The 23,746-nt window shown below is 38.5% G+C and overlaps 1 protein-coding gene across 2 annotated transcripts in view; it reads right to left on the bottom strand.

Annotated features, from left to right (window-relative positions):
* Positions 1-21,531, bottom strand: part of GALC (galactosylceramidase) — a 30,073-nt gene extending 8,542 nt beyond the window's left edge. The window contains exons 1-11 of one of the 2 annotated variants that reach the window (XM_005483142.4): positions 21,091-21,531; positions 20,160-20,228; positions 18,237-18,300; positions 16,144-16,257; positions 14,641-14,780; positions 12,515-12,553; positions 6,924-7,054; positions 4,582-4,737; positions 2,431-2,555; positions 1,112-1,239; positions 567-656 (exon numbers count right to left, since the gene is read on the bottom strand). In XM_005483142.4, coding sequence (XP_005483199.3) covers positions 567-656; positions 1,112-1,239; positions 2,431-2,555; positions 4,582-4,737; positions 6,924-7,054; positions 12,515-12,553; positions 14,641-14,780; positions 16,144-16,257; positions 18,237-18,300; positions 20,160-20,228; positions 21,091-21,516 — 1,482 coding nt within the window. In that variant the 5' untranslated portion in view covers positions 21,517-21,531. Of the gene's footprint in view, positions 1-566; positions 657-1,111; positions 1,240-2,430; positions 2,556-4,581; positions 4,738-6,923; positions 7,055-9,013; positions 9,142-12,514; positions 12,554-14,640; positions 14,781-16,143; positions 16,258-18,236; positions 18,301-20,159; positions 20,229-21,090 lie in introns of both variants that reach the window. The other variant, XM_014264528.3, reaches the window with a different exon arrangement.
* Between the last annotated feature and the right edge of the window lie 2,215 nt (positions 21,532-23,746).

Raw genomic sequence — 23,746 nt, 5'->3', positions numbered from 1 at the left:
TCCTAAAGGAAATTATTGCTGTCAAAAAATCAAAATTAAATGCCAAATAATTAACTGTCAAATTCTGAGAAGGAATCATCTGAATCAACTAACAATGATTCCCTCCAGTTTACACTGTGAAAGTATTGCTCACATTTCAGAGAGAAATATACTTCAGTGAAATTAAAAATACAGTAAACAAATCAACAACTAGGAGATTCTCAGAATATCTCTTCACAGGATGAAGAGATATTCTGAGAATCAACAACAAAACCTACAGTATAAAATCAACTTCAGCTATTCCCCTGAAAATTAACTGATAACTAGAAAGGCCATGGCTGTGCCAGCCCAACAAACTATGTCAGCATGTCAGAGCACCCAGCCTTGGAATATATACTAAAGAAAAATTTAGTTGCATTTCTGTCCCATTAAATTTCTTCTTCAATACACAGATGATTAGACTGAGAGGCAGCAATTTTACAATTTCAGTTATGATATTGCAACCTGTGATACTGACTTGCATGTATTTGATTATGAATGGCAATTCATTTTACAGGGCTGATCAAATGTATTCAAGATGTACTTACAAATGACCCTCTGAGGTAGAAAGTTGCACTCTGAGGTGCCACATTGAAATTAGGCAATGGAGGTCTGATACATTTGGAGTGATTATGACTCTGAAGAAAAAAACCAAATGTAACAGAAGAGACATACATTACCGGAATGCAACACACAGCAACATTCATGAAAAACCTACAGCATAGAATTGAAATTAAAGGAGCAATAATTTATTTCACTGTTATCTTAATAGCTGCAATTGCAGTAATTTAATCATTTTATTCTGAATACAGATTTTAAGAAAGCACATGATATAACTTCCTCCCAGTGTGTCATTCAATTAAAGTTAATGTGTAATAAAAAGACAAAGATGGCACATATATTGGCTTCCAGGAAGTCTCAGCAAGGTATTTTAAGTTCAGATAGAAAAAACAGCCTTTAGTGAACTCACTAATAAAGCCACAAGTATCAAAGAACATTCTCAGATACCAAACTACGTAAATCCAGACAGGTTCTTCATACCAAAACACCTCCTGTAACTTTTCCAGTCCACTGGAATTGCTGATGCACGTACCATAGTTTCAATGATGATGGTAAGGTTCCCTAGGCCATCTGTCAGAGCTACAAAACTGCCACCTCCTTCTAAGTGTCCATCCACTTGCAAGTATGACCAGCCTGGCTGAGTAAACTGTGTGGTGTGTGCTGAGACAAAAATTAGAATACAATCATTAATTAATAGAAATTAATAGAAATGGTAACATTTTTAGGCTTTATTAAATTTCTCTCTCATACATGCTGACAAAATTGAAACCTTATTCAGAGAAGAAAATAATAGAACTTCCAAAACAAAATTTACTTATATAAGAGGAAAGATTAAAGACTTATACTATGGGAAAATCAAAAATATCAATGCTGTGGCAGACAAAAGAGTTAAAGTGATAGCAATTATTTAGACATTAAGCACAAACAATACACAGTAATCATGTCCATTCAATTTGAATATTCATCACAGTTTAGATTTTCCCAAGTCTTTTTTTTTTCTTTAAATAAAATAAATATTTCTTCTTTGACAAATAAATGGCAGGGAAAGCACAGATGGGCAACTTTGAAATAAGTAGGGTTATCAGAAAGTAAGTGAAACTACCAAAGAAGAATATGACCCAGATCATGAGAATCCTGAGCAACGTGGACATAGGAACAACTGCTCAGTTCTATTCATGGGAAACTGTGGCCAGTTTTGCTTTAATGCTTTTACAAATATAGATAACTAGCAGAAGAACAAAAATTAAAGCCTTTGTCTTGTTCTTCCTTCATGGCACTGCCTAGTTACTCTACAGAACTGCAGCACAGATAGTAAAATATTACAGGACTACAAAGCAGCCAGTGAATTTGTGTGTCCACAGACACTACAGGAACATGCTTCCCTTTCCCAGGCTCAAGGAAATGCTGATTTACACAAGCCAAGAACCTCAAGCAGGAAAAGAATACAGAGGTTCTTTGTTCCACTTTTGCAAACTGAGAAGTACCAAATGGAATTGATTGATACTCAAAGATTAAAAATAAAAAGGGAAAGGAAATAGGAAAGCACATTAACCTTTACGGGCACATCAGATCCAAATATTTCAAGAGTAACAGCTAGAAAGGCAGTAGCTTATTACTTTCTGATACAGCTAAAGTTCAAGTATAAATATTTCCCTTACAATTATATCTTTCTGCTTTCTATTGAAATGGGATTATTTTCTTCTTTCTTAATGTATTCACAAAACTTTCCACAAATCTACCTCAATTTGGTACAAAAAATACTCCACATAAAACCACTAAATCAATAAAGGCCTCGGAAAATACAGTGATGTTTGGTGTCAGATCACCAACTTACAACTGCAAGATTTTCACCTGTAATCCAGATAGGAGATTCAACTTTATAGTGGCCACTCCACGGCTCCTGTGCTGTCATTAACGCGCATCGACCAAAGGGCAGCTCCTCATAATAACTGGCCACCAGGTTCCATGCAATTGTTCTGGAAGAAAAACAGGTTTTTCTCCATTCATATGGGGAGTATTAGATTAATTTAGTACAAAAATCCATTCCTCCATTTTCTCCAGCATACAATGAAAACAATTTGGGAGGTGGAGGGAATATCTCTCTGACAAAGAAAACCCACAGGAGAGGAAAATAAAGCAAATCAGCAAATCAGTGTTGAGAACTTCTTCCAAAACGGGTGGTAAATTCTCTAGCTAGAGCACCACTAAAAGTTTTACTTTAAAAGAAACATGTATTGAGGGTAAAGACACCATTTGTTTGAGGTTTTTTCCTGTTCTGAAGAGAAAAATTTTGTTAGCAAAGTCTACAGCTTTTTGCTGAGTGTTGTTTCATTGAGGTTTTTTGTCATTGCTTGGTTCTTTCTGTGCATGGTGGTAGTTGTTTTGGGTGGAGTTTTTTAGGGAAGCAATTAAGTATCACAAAAAAAAAAAATCTTTATCCATGTAAGTAACAAACAAAAAACAACTTTAACCAGCCAACCTCAAGGAGTATTTGCTCCATCCTGACAAGGATAATCACTTCATGCCCTTTGATTTGGGCTTCATTGAAAACACTTTGCGAAGACTTTAGACTTAGAGACCTCTGGGCCTTAAGGATGGAAATACAGCTTAACAGAGCAGTTAAGCAAAAGGCAAAAGCTGTCAATCTGTTTTGCTGTTGCACACAGGTGCATACAAAGGCCTCATTCTGAAGTCACTACCACAGACTTATCACACTATACATACACACAGAAGAGTTCCTGGAAGTCTACAAAAACGTGATCATAAAATAAACAACTGTTGAATTGTAAATTCAACTTGCTCACATCAAACTTGTTCTGTTGATTTCAAACTTAGAAAGAAAAGTAGGAAACTAAACTTCAAAGGAAACAAACTTAACAGAAAGATAAGCTGCCTTTTGTCAGAAAGATTTTGTTTTCAGTATACAAGCCAAGATAATTTCACTGTTGGACATCTGGACTTAGAACTGTTCTACAATAATTTATAAATACAACACATATGCCTTGCTGTTTGGCTGTGAAAGAAATGGGCATATATAATTTGAAAGGCCTTGGAAAAATATAAAAACAATGGGAAAAAAATTGCCTAAATTAAGATATTAAAGTATATGAGCATTAAGCAGCAAGCAGAATGATCATGAATTCGTGCAGGAAATATTCACCTGTTTGAAAATTTCAGCTTGCAGAGAAGACAGAAGATTTGTAGAAACCAGGTGACTTAAGAAATTTTCCATTACAAGTGTTAGTGATTTTTCCTGCACTTCACTTGAAGCTACAAGATTTCTCTTTATTTTTCCAAAATAAAGTTACAAAGCATCTAAAAGCTTTCAACAATTTTACTCACATGTTGACATTTTCTTTAAACACACTTTTTCCTTCAGACTACCAGTTGGTGCACCAGAAACATCAAACTTTATTTTCTATTCTTTTCTCAAAATGAGTTGTGGAATTTCCCAGTAAAGAGAACATTTTTTTTTACAGTATTCAGTTTGGAAAGAAAATGTGCAGAAAACAGTAAATTTATCATGCATGTTTAAGAATGGATTCTGAAAAATAAGCTGTATGGGAAAACTAGATAATTACATCTGTAATTATCTGTTTAACCCAAGACAAACAATCTGATAAAGACCTTAAGAAAAATATGATAAATTAGTTTTATTGTTATTTTCCTCTAATGTCACCTCTTCTTAAGAACATTCTCTTTTTAATAATTATCATCATTCTCAAAGGCATCTGAAATGAACTGCACAAACCCACTGCACAAACTGCATAACCCCATCAAGTGCTGGGGAATAAGAATACATTGAAACTTGTGGGACTTCTACTCCAGAAAGAGGTCAGAACAGCAGATTTCCTATATTACAATATCTGAATTCAGACCACATTGAGGTGACTTTCAGTTTACCTGTTTTCTCTCAGAGCAGATGGATGTGTTATTTAACAGCACTTTCAATAATTCTTACACCCCATGTTGTGAAAGCAAGCAACAGTGCCCAGCACTTACGCGGTCATGTTTCCATTCACGTAGTTTTGGTTCAGGATCCGAGCCCAGCAGCCTGCACCAACATCATTATTGAAAGTACTGTAATCTTCTGATGACCACAGTTTCTTCCCAGTTAATAAGGCATTTTTCACTGTTTTTGTCCCAGGATAGTGAGCCCTACACAATATTTTGAAAAGAAAGAGCACTTAGTACAAGGAGAAAATCAAAGTTTGGAAGTACATATAGCAGCACTGATTCACTTTCTTCAAACTGAAAATGAAAAATAGAATTTCTTTGGAATACCACAAGCAGAATACAAGAATATTGAACAAGGGAGAGCTGTAACATTCCAGAGCTTATTGTATTTACATTAGTAGATTATTTCTTCTGCTACATGATAGCATTTAGTTAAACTTAGATTTACAGATGCCATGCAATTTTCACAGTTTGCTAAAGCAAACCTCAGTCCTGAAATGGAGCTTGAAGATGGTCATTACCATAATGTGCTGAATAGAGAAAATACATGCTAACTCATACTACCTTAAACTAAACTATAAATAATGTAAAATTAACAGTAAGATACAGCACTAGGCATTATGCTAAGAATTTAGCTGCATGAATCACTTAGAAATAAACATGAACTTGACTGATTTTTTACATCTTTTTTAATAAACTCAGGTTTCAAAAAAACATGTTAGTTGGACTAGAGAAGTTACAAGGTATAAACTGATAATAGTTGAAACATATAAAGATAGCTAATTTTCTTTTCAAGGCCTTCCTTAGTATGAGACATCCTTTCTCCCAATGGAGACTTTGATTATACCCAATCACAACACTGACCCATGGTGCAAGGTTTGCTGACTGAAATAAAACCTTTCAAATCACTTGCAGAAAACAGGGCTGTGATTTTCCTCACTTAGCACATTCATTAAACACACTTTATACATACACTAAAATGGAACTATTTCCTTAATTGCAGCTTGACAAATTGATTCATTTGTGGCAGGAATACAAAACCAACAGTTTTTCTAGGCTGACTGTTGGGGTTTTTTTCATTATTTTCCCTCTAGTGGACAGTGACCTACTTCCCAGTGTTGCAGTCCTTCATATGCAGCTTCACTATCAGTAATGTAACAGATAGTGGGGATTTTAGCTACATTCTGCTCTGCTGTACAGATTAGTGTGCATTTCCCCTTTGGCTTGGAAACCTAAGTATTGCCTTAGTAGCAAGCATAAGATTTCTGTAATGGTATAAAGTGCACAGCTTGCAAAAATAAAGCAGAGAAGGAATAATTTGTCTTTCTACACTCCTGAAAATGTGTTTCTTAAGTGTCAATATCCCTGTCCGATAAAAGTTGAAATACACAAGAGATATTTAATTTCCCTGCTAAGACTGAATTAGAGTAGGGATGTAAAACTTACACTTATAGAGTTAAGAAAATACAGCTTACTTAGACAGTGTAAAAACTGTTGAGCTTCATCCAGACATGATCCAAGACTCCACCTATGAAAAACTGCCAGGATACTCTTCATGTTCAGAAGGGGGGGAGGGGTTAATTGCAAGGGTACATGACACTGACTTCCTATTTGTATTTGCAGAAAAAAACCCTCATTTCTACACCTCCTATGGTTCAGATATATAAAGATTAATGGAAAAGACTCAAATTGAAGCAAGGAACTGACACATTTGAAGCATGTGATTGGGTCAGGCAAGTTTATGGGACCTAGTAAATAAAGTTTAGAGCTACTGTAAAAAGAAAAGTTAATGAACATTTCATACACACATTTCCATTCAGCCATCAATCAATCTCAAATTCAGTCTACTAGTAAAATATTATTATGATAAAACCCAAAACTAGTATTAAAAATCAACTGGTTCCATGTTTTCCAAATACAAATTTGTCATCAAAACAAAATGGGAGCTAAGAATCAAGCCATTGTAACACAAAGAATCACAGCCCAAATTCATTTCTGGATCACAAAATTTCAATAACAAACTAGTAGAAATTACAAGGCTGTGTACTAAGTTGTAAAGCTAAAGCACTTTTTGCATACCAGTTAAGAGTAACCAAAATCCTAATAACAGTGTTGTCCAAAAAACCTTCCATCCATCAAAAGTGTAACCATGCCCAACAGGAATCTTCAGCATGATAAAAGACTCCTGATTCAATTAAAGGTTGAGGCTGTTACTGGGACAAGAACTGCATGATTTGATTGGGTTAGTAAGAGAGTTTTATAGTATCAATCCTTTCCTTGCAGGTAAGAGTACAGAGAGGTAAAGCTTTGTCTGTGTTAGTTATAAATGAGATGAAGACAAAATATAAACAAACCACCAAGAAAGAAGAAGAGAGAGAACCCCCTACCCAATCACATCGACCACTCCGTGGAGCTCAGAGTCAATCATCATGACAAAGGAAATGGGCTCCCACAGTCTATCGCTGGCTATGATCCTCACCTGCTCCAGACCATGCTTATCCAATGTGTACCTCAACAGCTTGGGAAAAAAAAAGGAGAGCAAAGAACAGAGAGAAGAAAAAAAAATGTTTTTCAAATTGTCAAAACTTCATATTGGGAAAGGCAGCATCTTCTTCAGCACCAGCTGAAAAAACTACTATGCTTCAATTCATGTTTTGCAACTTGGACAACAGTTACACCAAACAGAACATACAAGACTGTCAAGCACAAAGTGACTTCAAAGGACACCTTCTTCTTCTACCATTCTGAATTCCAAAATACATGATAAAAAGAAAAATTTAAAATGTTTTGTTCTTCTTACAGACACAAAAGTACAAATAAAGAGAAAGCATATCACATTTCATGCAAGATTCTCTATTTGCAGATCAGCCACTTAGACGTTACAGTGCTGACAGGTAAAATATACGATGTGAATGAACTTTCTGAACCTGAGCATTTGAAGGACAGACACCTAATACTATTATCTTTCACTAGGTCAGCAAGAACTCTCTATGGTAGTTAGTACCCTAAAGTCAGCATTGGTTAAGAAACATGGTGTTCTTGTTTTGTACTAACCTTAATTTCTTGATAGATAACAAAACCAAAGTTTCCTGCACAGGAAAACTTAACACTTCATTTTTTGTAATCAGTGGGGATTTGGTGGTGGGGAAATTGGGGAAAAATCTGTATGACATTCAAGAAAAAACTCTGACAAAAAGAATTTCCCTTTTAAAGAACAGCTAAAACATGTCTGTGGTTCTAAAGGCACAAACAAAAACAAGTACTCCCGTCCTTGATTCTGCCAAGCTCTTAAAGAAGCAAGAGCTGTACACAGTCAGTGCATTCATTCAAGCTGTATTGTCATGGAAATCATTACTAAAACATTTCCTAATGCACCTCTTGAGCTGCAAGTCTTGCCTAACCTAAGAAAGTTTTTTTAAGTTTATTTTAGACCAAAGGAGTTACTCTATGCTGACACTATAATCAGGATTTCTCAGGCAGCCACCTTCAGGTGAATGATGTTTACAAACTTACCACATACAAAAGCAGTTTCTTTATAAAATCCCCACTTAACTGACTTGCTATAACCCTTCAGCCATACATTCACTTAAACTATGATGAGCATATCATACTTCCTTACATACAGAGAATAAATGGTACATGGGCGATCACAAGAATGCTCTTATCACAGTAATGTTAACAACAGAGATAAACAAGTTAACAAATGTAATACAAGTGAGCAATTTGTATCTGCACAGATAATTATCACTGGGAATGTGTAATTTTGTAAAAACTACATATAATTTTGAGAAACCAGAGTTTACAAAAAGAGCAAGAGCAGCAGAGTAAATTGCCAGAAGCAAGTAAAAAAGTGCATTATGGAACAAAAGTGAAGGTAAACAGTTGAGTTGACAGTTGCTGAAAAACCACCAGAAAAAATTGAGATAGGCTGTATTAGTTTACAAACTTTGGGTGCTTGTTTTTACTTCTAAGTTACTGTCAATGCATGCTTTGCTAATATTATCTGTTATCAGAAATTAAACAAGAAAGAAACTTCTAGCTCTAGTATATGACCAGAAAAATCTCAGCTGTAGCCACAGAAAGTCCCAGGGTGATAAGTTCCACTCTGAAAGCTCAAGTTCATCCAAAATGAAAGCCAGTTGCAGACAAAGAATCCAATCCAAAGGTTTTCTGACTTGGAACATGCACATGCAGATTAGTTAGAAGTTTCCTGTCATTTGCTAGTGCTAAGAAACCTAAAACACAGCTCCTAAATGGACACTTGAAAGAAATTATAGAAGAGTGATAAGGTCAGCTTATACATGTACTAAACTGAAAGAAGAAAGACAACACTAATCCATCACCACTGTACACAATGATGGAAAAAATGGAAACAGCTAGGAAGTATGAAACAAGAATATATGACTCTTGAAAATGGAGAGGAAGACTTAGAGATTAGGAAGGGATGTCTAAAAGGCCTCCCTTCTCCCACACTTACCCGACTACCTCAATAGCCTCATTAAGATAGGGATCAACTATCATCTCGTTGGAGATGCTCCAATCTCCATCCGCAGCGATGATGCCAACGTTCCACAGACCCAGTCTGTCCAAATAATGTCGGAGCACCTTAGTAACAGATAACACCACTTAAAGGACAGCCTTCATCAACGAGGCAACATGAAATTTAAGACTGAAAACAAGAACTTCAGAAGGAGTCAGTGGAAGCCTCTATTTACAGACCATGATGGATAAGAAAAGTTCTCACTTCTCAAACAAGAGTTATGGTGGCAACTAAGACGAAGTTAATAGTATTTTTAAAACTGAAGGGTTACCTCTGAAATTGAGATGGTCACTACACAAAAATGGGCTTCTCATCACTCGGATAACTTTTGACACCACAAGTGCACACATATGTGGAGGGATGTAAGAAAATAAAGATTGCCTTCTGTACTATCTCACCCCTGAGGAGTTGCAGCTGCACTAATCACCAAAGATTAGGAACAGGCCTGCCACAGCTGTGTCCAACAAGAAGACGAGCACTACAGAAGAGTGGGTTAGCTGGGTGAGGAGAGAGATGGAGTTTGTTGGCAGTGCTGTGAGGAGATGCCCGTGAGAAATCACGGAGAAGGTACGGAACTTTTGCAATAAGATGACAACACATATATTCCACTTGGACACTATACTGACTCCCTGGCATGTATGTAACTCATTGCACAAAAGTAATAGATTTATCAAGTCAGTCAGATTAAACTAATCTAAAAATGACAGCTAGCTGTAATGTGGAAGTGAACATACATCCTCAAGTGGTCAGAAGAAAAAGTTAACCTGATGTCCAAAAAAGTACATTGAAAAAAAACAGGGATTGAAGTTTTAAAATAGAAAAGACCTATCCATGCAGCTCTTTACAAGAACACAAATCTGTGCCAAACACCTGTCCTGTTCAAGTGAAGAGCACCTAAACATTTTTTTTACTGCCCCTTTTACTGAACCAAAAATCCTTGATGTTTTAAGTGTTTAATATTTATGTTTACCCACTACTTGGTTCTCATGTTTCACTAACATTCAGGGAAAGCAATGAATAAAACTAGAATTGCATATTTACAACAAAACTGAGGGCAACTAACTTTGAATTCAAACATGCCAGCAGAAAAGAATTCCTATTCTGTCTTTACAGCTTCTCTTTACTATTTCACTGTTAAAGATGATAAACAGCTCATATTTGTCTGTGTAAATTCTTAGCTAAAATATACCCACACAAAATATACTCAGCCTTAATAGTTAAGAATGAGCCACACTTATAGAGAGCTGGTACTATCTGAAAACTCAAACCAGAAATTAAAAAAAAAAAAATTAAAAAATATATTTTCAGCAGCTTGCACACACAGCTGCATCTGAAAAAAAAAAAAAACAGTCCACAGTCTAAAATGTTTTTTTTTTCAATTTTAGATATAAAAGAATGATGCACTGTGTGCATGCATGCATAAAAAAGATTTTGCAACTTGATTCAAAGATCAGTGGGCATAAACCCTCAAATTATTTCTTGTAATAGCCCTCAGGCAATGTGAAGAAGAATAGGGAACATTTCTCTTTTTCATGTAGTCAAATAAGAACAGAAATAAAAGTCTAAGTGTAAATGACAATCCAAGCCTAGATCTAAAACGTATATAAAACTTACTAAGAAGAAAAGTAGCAATGAAGTTCTGTTCAGCTGTTTGAAACTTTTGAAACACAAAGTTTTCAAAAGAAAAATTCATAATACTAGAAGGTCCTTGAAATTTAAAGCATTCTAGCTACCCAGACACTCAGAAAAAATTGCCTAACAACAGAGACAGCTCAGAAGAACAAAATTAATTATTTCAGAATTTCCATGCTGAAAGAGAAGTACCACGGGCACAGAACTGCATGCACCCAAAACACACTCTACATTTGCAGAAGAGTTCCCTCACACAGAGTATTCATATAACTGAAAGAACAGGATTTTCTTGAACAAGAATTTAGCAGCATTAGAGTCTCCATTTCTTTCTTCTTTTTTTTTTCTGCTTATTAAGAAACATAACTAGTGCCTTAGAGGATGAAGTATCTAGAATAACATTTTACAAGTAAAAACTTAGCCAGATAGCGAAGAGCTTATCTGTGATGTATTTAACAGGAATTACAGAAAATGTTTGGTGTGGAGCAGTACATTTCAGTATATTGCCCTCTTGCGAAATGGCAAACAGAACTACAGTGCAGAGGAGAGAAGTGCTGCCAAGTGACACTGTAAGAGAATGAATGGTAGAACAGGTGTTCAATAAAAAACCTCTTATCAGTTAACACTGGAAGGAAGGCCAAAACCTTTCAGTAAATACTTGGGTGATTTTATGGTCAAATTTTAAACAAAATATTCAGCTCTAGAAGCCAAATGCTCAGTCCCAATTCAACAGTGTTCAAAAAGCTATAAAGAAGGATGGTGGCCCTAGACTCAACAGTTTGTTCTCCATATTCTTTCCTGCCACATGAGCAAGCCAAGACAAGCAGACAAGAAAGCCCCAAGGCGACATGACACAGATTTGAGATTGTTCAGCTTGAAGAGAAGGTTTTGGGGTGACCTAATTGTTGCCTTCCAGTACCTTGAGAGCCCACAAGAAAATATGGAGAGAGATTTTTTACAAAAGCATGTAGTGACAGGACAAAGGGGAATGGATGGCCCCTTCCCTGGAAGTGTTCAAGGCCAGGCTGGATGAGGTTTTGAGCAACGTGGTCTAGTGGAAGGTGTCTCCGACCATGGTAGGAGGATTGGAACTGGATGATCTTTAAGGTCCCTTGCAACTCAAGCCATTCTATGATTCTCTGAGTCTTGTTTGCTTTTTAGAAGAGGTAGTGTCATTGTGTCTTAGCCTCAAGCAAGAACAAGGAAAGGAACAAAGCAGGAGCTTGTGCTTAAGATCTCACCACAAGACAATATAACAAACAGAAGAGAGTTTTCAAAGCAGGGCAGGGGGCACTGCAGGAACGTTCAGTAGTGAGAAATCTTACAGCTATCTTAAGGTTGGTTATGTGAAACACCATGTTCTTCCAGCTTTCTAGAACAAAAGGTACTGAATTTTGCAAAGTTAAAAACACAAAGACTTTACTGTGATTTAATAGTAATATTTAAGGGTACTGTTATCACAGAACTTAGCTAGAGAATTTTAGGCAATTCTAGATCTTGGACTTCTAGCTATATCCAAGCTGGTATAAAGATTATTTAATTTTGTATGATAGTAGCATCAACTGAAGCTTCCAGAAAAATTTAGAAGGATTTAGCATACAATGACATGCCCAAAGTTCAAAGTAACAGTTTCAGACAGACAAAATAAACAATCTAGATATCTGAACATGTAATCTTTCCATGCATGCAACTACAAGAAACACAGTTCATTAAGTGACATAGAATTATGGTCCCTTTCCTACACAAATTCAGAAAGCTAATTGTTTGTGTACAGTACGACAAGCACTTTACAGAAATAAGAATACATACCTTAATGTATTTGCTACTAAATGCCCTTTCATTCCATATCTATAAAGAGAAAGTAAAATCCATTTAGAAAAATCAGGATACGTCAATGGAGAATTAAAAGATTTCATTTATATATAGGTAAGATTATAGAATCCATTAATCAGCTCCATGGTTTCCGTGTGCCAGAGGGAAGTGCTGGCTGATTTTGTTATCAGCTTTTCTGGGGAAAATTCAGTATGAAAGTTCCTAGTGGGCACTTGTTTATCTTTCTCTAAGGTCTGCCGATTGCCTTCTCGCTGACAAGAATGCTAGAACTGCTTGAGCTCCACAATGGCAGCAGTGTTACATTACCAATGGCTCTACAGTTTGCTAGGAATCATTGAGAAACACGTTGTGGCTTCAAGGTGTGGCCTAATGAATGGGCCCCTGTTGCAATACATGGGCATAGGAGAACCAGAATAACTAACATATTGAACAAAATCTGTGAAGCTTACTGTTCTTTCTAATTTACACAGGACTACATCCAAGCTTCAACACAAAAGCATATTTTAAGTAAACAGACACAAAATGAGCTAATTTCTAAATTTTCCATCTTTTATGGAAAGAGTTTAAGCTAAACACAGCTGAAAATTCAAAAGCAGGAGCACTGATCTTCCATTCTACCAAACCCCCTGGCCTATAACACACATAGGCAGAAACCATTTTTCTTTCTTTTTGAACTGCAACATGAACACTGTGACTCCAATAAAGGTTTAGCTTAGGAGTAAACACAATTTATTTTGATATTTCTACATCTTCCTCTAAATGCTAACATGAAACTTCAGGAATGAGTCAATCAAAACATTACTTAGTGCAAGGCTCATCTCATCATAAAGCAAATAGTGATACAGAACATGTACTTACAGCAAAAAGAGTGGAAAAGACTAACCACGTACAACCATAATAGCATTGAAATTGTTTTGACAGTTTCTGAGCCTTCACAGACCTCTCAGTGTTTCCCTGCATTTCAGATTATACTCACAAAGAAATGAGACAACATGTAATATCATCACATTGCCTGGATAAGCAGAAATTACCTTTTCTTAGAAGGACAGAATTTAGAAAGCTAATTACTGTAAAGTAACAACACTGAAGTCAATATTACTCAACTACATGAAGTAAGCAGAACTCACTTTCTACTCCAAGAACACAGGGCAGAGAAAAATGTAACAGCAATTGTTCTATCTCTCCCCCAACTGAAGTGCTGAAGTATCACTATGTTACCCACAGTGCAAGACTGACCCAACTGAAATAAGCCAGCAACACCAAGGGGGATGCATTCCCCAGGAGATACAGGAGAGATCCCGACCTTCCCACATTGCAGCAGAAACATCTGGCTTCTAAGGGATGGGAACCACAGTTTTAGAAGCTTTGTCTGGACTGCTGAAGTGATTTTCAGCTTTTCTGCACTTAAACTTCTCATATCAAAACAATTAGGACTCCAAAAAGAGTGTTCAGTAAGTATAGGACTGATTTTAGAGGAATCCTAGACACACTTTCTTGCTCAAATAGTGAACTTGAAGAGCTTTTTCAGATTGTCTGCTTCTCTCTCATCTCCAATTTATGACATTTTTTCTCAGACATTCATTCACTACTTCCCTATACTGCAGTATAGGACACCACAATAGTTGTACTGTAAAACATGAACTTTTATCTACTATAAATGACTCAGGTAAAAATGCAAAATGTTGTAGAGGACTGCTCCTCTGCAAAATAACAACCATACCCTATGCTAAGTCATGTTAGCTGACTTTCAAACTGTGTTAACTGATGCTTTTGTTATGTGGTAACTGCTGAAAGGCAAGCAGAACAAAAGGCAGAAAAGGAAAAAGAACTCTCAAGTTATTTGGTAACTGTTTTAGAACTGGGAAGGTAGGAACCACTTGACATTTTTTCTGCTTTAACAACCATCGTTTCAGGAGGACTGTAAACTAACACTACTGCCTTTCCCCTGCTAACAGCACAAGATGAAACTGCAATTACAAAAATATTTCTCTTGCCATCCTCCTCCTCCTCCAATCATCAACAATGAGAGCCAAGACCAAGATTTCAGGAGTGAAGATAGATAAAATATACATAAAATACACAAGAAATTTTGCTTTACTGACCCCAATATAATCAATGTCCAAATCATGATACTGTTTTGCTCCTAATATCCAAGAAACAATATAGTAAGCAGTGATATCTGGATAGTCATAGGGCCAATTTTCACCCTTCCCTATCCATCCTGGAAATGCCCAAGGTAGTCCTGGAAAGAGAGAAGAAAAACAAACCAATAAGGTAAGTGGTTGGCTTACATTACTCAATAAGCTTAAAGAGCAAGTTGTAATTTGCTCTGCCTGAAATGAAGGAACAAATATGCACTTGAAACTGGCTTGGTTCCAGTGAAGTCAATGAAATGTAACTTTTCCAACTGCAGAGCATGGTCTAATACAAACTATGATCAAACAATTAATAGCTGCTTTTTTTAATGAGCTAGGAAGCATTCATTACTAGAGAACAACTGACTACATATAATTTGTCAGTTTTATGGTACTAGCTCTAAGTAGTTTAAAAATCCAAAGATTTTAGGATAAATATTTACAAAGCTAAAGTAAAGGTCAATACAGAACATGAAAAATTGTTTATCTCATGAATATGAACTTAAGAAGATATGAAGATCTGATCATAACAGAAGAAGGAAGATTAGGATAATGAAAAATCATTTCCAAGTCTCAGCTGTTCACTGGATCTTGTGGTAAATAAGAAAAACAAATTAATCTAACCAGATGCTGCTAAGCATCCAGCCAACTTGTAGAAGATACCATAAGCTAATTTAAAAGTAAACCCTCCTTCCTTTATTGAGAGCTTGATGTGAGGGAAGAAGGATATTATTAATAATTACAATTAGTCATAAATAGTTGGCCTAACAGAACATGACTGGCAAATCCCGCACCAAGCTTTGCTTCATGGCTAGATATGATAAAGCCCCCTGGAAGTTGAGGAAATTAAGACACCTTTTAACCAATAGACTTCTTACCTTGTTTCATGTGAAATACATTTGTGTTTCCAAAATACAAAAATACAGCCTAGGGTTCCACATTTGTATTGTCACAACACACACATAACTCACAATCAAAACAGGAAGAGAGGAAACTCCTCTTACAACTCAACTACATATGTAGGACATATCAGAAGACCAGAATCACAACAGTGAAGAAGAGGTGTGTGATTGGTTTGTAATAAGAACATTTAATCAAATGCAGTGTGTGTAAGATTTACATATTTATGCTTGCAGTAACTTTATCCCTCCCCATTTTTTTTACTCGATTATTCAGAAATTCATCTCTCATGATAAATCAATCATGCTCATTGCTGCAATACACTAAAAGCATTAGTTACTTAATAAAAGCAAATTATGAGATTTGTTATCTTATGCTTCTTGTCAGGATGTTGAGCCGTTGTAAAAAGGTAGAACACAACTAACACAAGCTTAACAAATATTAGAGATTCTACTTTGTTTACTGCAACATCAAAACATCTCTCCATTAAACTGTTAACTAAGGGTCAGATAGGTAATTTAGTCAGGGGAATAAAAAGGCATTTAAATGTAAAAGCTCAAAGCAATTTACCAATCAGTTTAATTTTGGGGTTCCTCTTTTTGGCTTCCTTCATCAGCCACCATTCATAGCCCCGGAAGTAGTTCTCATCATTCTCATAGTGCATATGGGAGGGTTCAGTGCCATCTAGGAAGGAAAGGGACAGGCAGCTCACAATTATCTCCTGTGTCATGAGCTGTTACACATCATAAAGTTTGCTGCATTGCTCACTGACATAGCATGCAGGCACGTATCTCCTGCATGGTTCACAAGTTCCCTGGTACGCATTTCACAGCCAAAGGAATAGTGGGAGGTAAATGCAAGATTTTCTACCCTTTGTTCTTAGCATGTTAACTTAGCATAATTTTAATATTTTTATTTTGAAGGGGTTTTGCCTGCTCTTAACATCAGATGTGGTTAACTATTAAGCATTTTCTATCCCTAGCTATGATAACACTAAATCTATATTTGCTATTGTCTCATATCTTGATACTAACAACCACTAGGAATGTTACAGCATTAAGATTAAGAGGAAAAAAAATCATTATGCAAGCAAATTATCTCTAAACCAAAAAACAAACAAAAGAAGGTTATAGTTTGTTTCTTCTGCACAAGGCCAGGGAGGGAAAAGAAAGGAACTACCATGATCTTTTTCAATTACAGGAAAGACGTTGTGGGGTTTTTTATTTTTACAGCAAAATATCTAGTTTCTAACTTTCATGGTGTTCTGTGACTGTAGGAAAAGGTTTTGGAATTTAATGCTAGATGCTGAATTTCCTCAGGCAAAGGTAAACAAACTAGAAAGGTCCAAAAGAATCAGTGTTGCATGGGAAATCACTACACACAAAAGTCAAGTAACAACTTGTATACATGACTGCAACAATTATGCAACAGATTTTAAATTGTATGCGGAGACCTTTCCTAATGAAACTTTGTTTTAAATGAAGCCTGCTGAAACAGCACATTTCATCACAGAAAATAGGATTGATTTTTTTTACCTTACTAAAAAAGATAAGTTTGTCAAGGACATAGAACAATTAGACTGCAAATTTAGGTTTCAGATCACATTTCAAATGAACTCCTGATCCCACCTCTCAGGCGAGAAGAAGAGCTGCAGTCTAGTGCACTGATATATATGCACCTTATTGTTCTTCTTTTCAAAACTGGACCATTACACAATGTGACATGTGACAGTCTCCTGAGCCAGCAGTAAGAGTGTTTGAAGAGAAGGTCTGTGCATGCCTCAAGATGATTCCATTCCCTCCACCCAGCAATTCATTGCCAAGCTCTTAAACCCAGCATAGTACTTTTCAGCATGTTAATTTTTGTGAAGTAAACACAAGAATGAAAAAGAGTATCTAACTATACAAAACACAGACATTACAGGAAAAAATGTGTATGTATACAAATATATATATACACAAGTATACAAATATACATATATATATATATATATATATATATATATATATATATATATATAAATAACACCACAACAACACAAAATCAAATACTGTGCTATTTATTAACTGTGTCTGATGTGGTCAGATTTACTTTCAGAAAAATACCAAAAAAAAGATACAAGCTGCAGTCTCTGTTTCTCAGCTTTTGGTCACAACGTTTACTAAATAGTTCCTCCTGTATGTAAATGTGGTAGACAAGCTAGGAAAATTACATCAAGACATTTTCATTTGCAATTCTTCCTAGGAAGAAAAAAATTCCTGCCTACTGGAATTGGCTATTCCAGCCAATGCCACTCTAGTGAAACACTGCAGCTAATTAAACCAAAGAAATGTAACTGTTTCTGATCAGATGCCTTTGCATTTCATGCTTTTAAGATATAAACTATCTGGTATTGCAAAACTTGCGCGTGAGAAATGCTCTGCAACTCAGAAACTTACAATAGGGGGGAAAACCAGAACTCATTTGCTTTAGAATGGAACCTATTAAACACAGGATAGTGAGAACTGCTTCCAGAATGTAGGTGCAAATCTCTCTTGTACAAGCCATCATGGATTATTGCAGCTCAGTTCAGCTATCTCCGTGCCTCAGCTCCCTGTGCAGCACACATTACTTACAGCATCACTGAAACAAGAAGTTAAATGCTGCTCCTGCAAAATCCATACCTGTTGACTGCGCATCACCTCCAATCTCTACTTTGAGAATATGTAAAGATGCACCAAAATTTGGCTGTGGAAAAAAGAGACAGAAAACCAGATAGAATCCTGCTGTTAACAACAAGAATGAGATAAGTCAGTGCACAATTTTGAGCATGCTGAAAACGCAATTTTTTTACCTTTTCAAACACCCATTATAAATGTAATGAGAGATTATATAAATTTCTGCTTTTCAAAAGAAAATCTTCCAGGATAAATAGTACACTGATCTTTAAACAGTTTTATTGACTCTTGCAGCATTAACAACACTTCTCCACAACTATGCAGAATTTAAATAGATTATGCTCAAGAAAATACTAAAGCACTGCTAAAGCAGAACACAGAATACATGAGGAACACAGCAGTATTTTAATGTTATTAGAAGCCAAACTTGTTTTCTTTTTGAATCAAATTATTGAAGACAGTATTTTTCATTCATTTTTGTAAAGTGTTACACTGCTTGTGTGAAAGAGCATACATAGAGGTCAGGAATAATCTGGAAACTACAGACAGATGGGCAAGAGAAGAAAAAACCCACCACACTGGAAAACAATTGCCTAGTCCACCATCCCCCTCCCCAGGCATCTGGCTGCTGGAGCCAAATATAAAATTCAAGCTCATACAGGTGATTCGACTGCCAATATGTTCTTCCAGCCATCAGTGGCTTAAGAGTTGCTCAAGCCAGAAGTTACAATTAATCATTATTTTAACAACCACTAATAAGCTGGCCTCCTCCATGGAATGACCCAACTATAATTTTGGTATCTAAAACAATGTCTTAAGACATAAGAATGCAATTTGATTTTTAAAAAATGCTGCATACATGACATGCCTTTTTGCTTACAAGTCTGGGATTTTTGTTTGCTTTTAACAGCAAAGAAACTATTTTCAATTTACCATTTCTCTTTTTGACTTCTAACCCATTTGTTCTCCTGTTCATGAACGTTGACTGACACTAAAAGACAAGGAGAATAAGGCAAGGTACACCCCTCCCAAACAAGACAGTTTAAGTGGTTTTGGTAAAAGAAAAGTTCTTTGAAAATCATGATCTCTAGATTTTCTGTTACCACATGCCTAATCAGAACATTCATATTAGTAACACACAGCTTTAGTCTCAAAAAAAACCATCAGCTTTGGTTCCCCACGCACCTATTACACCTTACTCTATCCCTGAAAATTAATTCTTTAAACTGCATGGTAAATTATTCCCCTCCAGCCATCTGGATTGCATTACTTGAAAGTGACATGACATCCTCTTCCAGCAGAGTAATTTACAGTGCCAAAAGCAAAACAAGCTATTAATGTCCAGTGCAATAATCTTACCATATATTAAGTTGGGTAACTCTGCAGGTTACACTTGTTAACTAACACAGCTTCCAAACCAAGGAACTTCCTACACTTTCTAGAGTCACTGCAGTTGTACTTGAGACTACTTTAGAGTAGATATGCTTTTACAAACCTGCAGCCTTCAGAGTCATTTTTATGGTATGTTAATCTATCTGTACTCCAAAAAAATCCAAACTGTCTCTAAGACCCACTTGCTTCAATCACTTCAAACACCCCATTTTAGCCACAGAAACAACTTATGATTTAGCCCCCACAGATGACCAAATACATAGTTAAAAATTTGAAATTTTTGAAAACATATTTTCAAAACACATTGTGAAAACACAAAAGGAATTTTCACAACAATACGAAGAAACAGTCTCCTGAACAAAAACGCCACCTAAAATTTAAGGTTCTGGTAACAATCAGCTGTAAAATAGATACTTTACAACACGGGATTTTGTGTAATTTCAAGCAGCATAGAATATACTATAGAAGTTCCCATTTTACTCAGTAAGAAATTCTGCATGAAATCAAACGTTATTGCAGGAGTAAAACCAGCTTTACCTTGAACAGGTAATCTAAAATCTCGGAGCGGTAAGGTTCTGGGTAGTTCACCAGGAGTCTAGATGTGGCCTAAAATGGAAAGAAAACGTGAAAATGTGACACACAACTTTCAAATGTTTAACTACATTCTAGCTTTTCATTCTATGCCTTTCACAGAGCTCATAAACCTACAAAAATAATTATAGCATCAGGAACTCAGCTAAGCCCTTCATAACTTGTTTCTAAACCTTCAGCTGTGCCTTTCTGGTTTCACAGGTTGCAACTGCCTTGTACTCCAGTTACCTGGAATTTACTGAAAACAGAGTCCAAAGAGCAGAGAAACAAAGGGATCACACGGCTTTATGACAAGCAAAAGGCAGCTCCCTCCCAGCACCATTTCTCCTGCTCTACTCAGCTCTCCCTGCTTTGGCTCACCATATGCCAAAGCAAGGGGAGCTCACAGGGCACACAGGTGGGAGGCCAAAGAAAGCAGGTCGAACAGGGGATAAAAGCTCCGGGAATCTCACGGCTCTGCTGCCGGGACCACACGAAAGACGACGAGCGGCTGTGGCTTATTTTAAAACGTAGGGACTACTAAGACCCTCTGCATAAAAAGCCAGCCCGGCTTAGCTCTCCTTCACCAGCACCCAGGACACGGCTGGCCCTGGGCACCCCGAAAAGCTACGGCAGGTAGCGCGAAGTGGAGCCCGGCTCCATCTCCCCTCAGCGGGACCACCGCCCGCACCGCTCCCCTCAGCGCCCCCAGACCTCCCCCGCCGAGCCCCGCTCAAGTCGTGGGGCTCTCCCCACATCCCGCCAGTCCTCAGGGCTCCCCTCCGCGACACGCCCGGCCCAAGCCACCACACGCTCCCACTGCCGGGATACCCAGCCCAGGTGTCCCTTGCCGCGCTGAGGAGGGTACCAGCACCGCATCCCCAGCGGAGCAGCTCACCCCGCCGCCGCTGACAGCCCCGATTCCGTCGAACTCCCTGCCCAGCCCGTTGGCATCGTCCAGCACGTAGGTGGCCGCCAAGAGCGGAGCGGCACCGACCCTGGGGGGCCCCGGGCCGCAGCTGCAGGCAAGCAGGATCGCGCCCCAGAGTAGCGCCGCGCAGCCCATCCCGGCCCAGCTCCGCTCCCGCGGCCGCCCCGGCCCCCGGTGCCTCCGCACTGCCCGGCAACGCGCGCACGTGACCGCGCCGCCCGCCTGCCCCGGGGCGGGGCGGCAGCGCCCGGCACCGCCCAGCGCCGCCGTCCTGCTCAAGGGAAAGAAGGGCGGGAAGCCTTGCCAGCCTTTATGGGCAGCCCCGCCCGGCTGAAGGCTGCAGCTGCCATTTTGAGAAAGGGCAAGGCGAGCTGGTGAGGCGCGTGTCACCATGCTGGAGTTGGGTACTGAACTGGGAGTGAAGCCATTGCGGGGCCATCCTGAGTGCGGGAAGGCCGCGTGGCTGTGAGGCGAGGCGGGGTTTGTGCGGGAGCGCGGGGGGAGCGGCGTTCGGTGCAGTGCGAGCAGCCGCGCCTAGGGGCCGAGTCAGGCTGGCTTTTTCGGGCCCTCTGCCTCTCCTTTCTGGGGCCTGCTGCTTGGGGCCTCTAAGAACGGCATTTCCCAGTGCGTCTTTCATTTCCAGGCCCTCCCAGCCCCTCGCAGCCAGTTTCCTGCGTTTGCGCCGCTCTCAGGCTGCCACCTAATGCCCCGAAGGCTCGGCACGAAGCAGCGCTGTGAAGGAGCACATTCCAGCCCGCCCTGAGAAGGATCCTGGGTCGCCGCAGGGGCAGATGCTGGGAGCGGCTCCAGGCCCTGCCCGCAGAGGCTGCCCTGCCCGGGGAATCCCAGCTGGCTCCAGTTAGATCCGTAGCTCCGTCAGCAGGGAGGATCCCCAGAGAGGGATGCTGAAAGTCGGGGTTAAATTATGATGGGCTGAACGTGCCTGGTTACGCCTTCAGGGGCGCGCTGTAGGGCAGCCGAGCCGAAATGAGAGGAGCCGAGGTGGTGCTAAGCTGCACGCCACAGATTTCCGTGAGAATTGCCGGGGTGTTCCCTCACACTCCAGCTCATACAAGCATGCGGCTCGGAGGAAAAGTAACCCGGAGATCGGCGATCAGCTTGATTATCGTCAAGGGGATCTCTCTTGTCTGTTGACCTCAGTGTTTCATAAGAGATGCTTCATGTGCCTAAAGGAGGAATGAGCCATGAGGAGATGCAGTGGCTAAAGCCCTACGTTGTGTAAGAGCTGTGAAAAACCCCGGTTTTGCACGCATTCTAACCATAAAGAATGCTGTTATTCGAGCCTCGGTCACTCTTATTGTCACTTTGTCGCTGCCACTCATTGAGGGATATAATGTCTCAGTGATGACATTGCCTGACTGACGTTTCCTGTTTATTTCTTTTTAAATAACAATACCAAGCACTCACAAAACATTTTGCACTTTACAGCAATATCGAGTATTAGCTAATGAGCCTGCTCACACCCAAATGAGCTATATGACACCATTATTACATGCAGACGGTCAGAATGACTTCCTCAGGGGTATTGTGAGTCAGTGCCAGAGGTAGCATTATGCTCCTGGTCCTATTTCACATTCATTCCAGCAGACTGTAGAGCTTTGCACACCTGGAAGGTTTGTAAAACCATTATGAATTATTAATTGATTCATTTTGATAGTTTAATTGATTACTGCATCATTTTATTTCATGTAAAAGGCTGCAGCTGTGAAATTCAGTCACTTATTCACTCATAGGATCCTAAAATTGTCCATTTTCAAAACTTGTATTTGCAATCCTGTGATGTGCCAAGTGCCCACCCTTTTCAGTTGGTACAGGAAAACATTCTCATAATCTGTTTTGATGGAAGGAAAAGTATATTTTGGTGTGACTCTGTCAACTTTCATTCTGCATCTTGAGCTTGTGTTGAACCATTTTTTTCTTTACACTGAAAGGAATGAGAAGGAGGTGTCTCCAAACAAACTGTGGGCCAGATATGGAGAGGTGAAGGAAGTAGTGGGGGGCACCATGAATTCCATAGGAATTCCACTAATTGACACAGACTCTTACTCACTCAAGACTGTCCTACATGTCTGGATTTAGAGAAAAAGAACAGACACAAGGAAAACGAAAAACGAAGGGGGTATACATTAGAAGGGGATATTACACATTTTGGGAAGCCTGTACCTCCCAAGTGCCTCAGCCTATGAAGAAAGAGAGAGGGAAATTTGGCCAGAAAATTAGGATTAAAAGGAGGCTGCATCCCCTAACAATTTTGAGAGATCCCATGAGGAATGATCTCTTCCTTTATTGAAATAAAGTTACAGGACTCCTGTCTTCTTTTTGGACATAAACCTCTGATGTTTGTGCATTAATTTTCCTGACAACACCTTTGTTCATGGACCCTTTGTAAACTCAAATTTAAACAATAAACTTATTGAGGACTTACTCATTGCTTCTTTTCTAGATAAGATCGTTTTCCAATGTTAATGCTTTTCTGTTTTAGGGTTGGGGTATTATGCCAATAATACCTGTTGGTTTTGGATGACTGATCTAAGATATGGTGTATGTCCAGAACTCACAAAAACCCTGGAAAATTGTGCTGCTTACATCAGAAATGAAATTT

Source organism: Zonotrichia albicollis, chromosome 6, assembly GCF_047830755.1.
Source record: "Zonotrichia albicollis isolate bZonAlb1 chromosome 6, bZonAlb1.hap1, whole genome shotgun sequence".
Taxonomy (NCBI): domain Eukaryota; kingdom Metazoa; phylum Chordata; class Aves; order Passeriformes; family Passerellidae; genus Zonotrichia; species Zonotrichia albicollis.
This window is presented reverse-complemented; position numbering and strand designations above follow the sequence as displayed.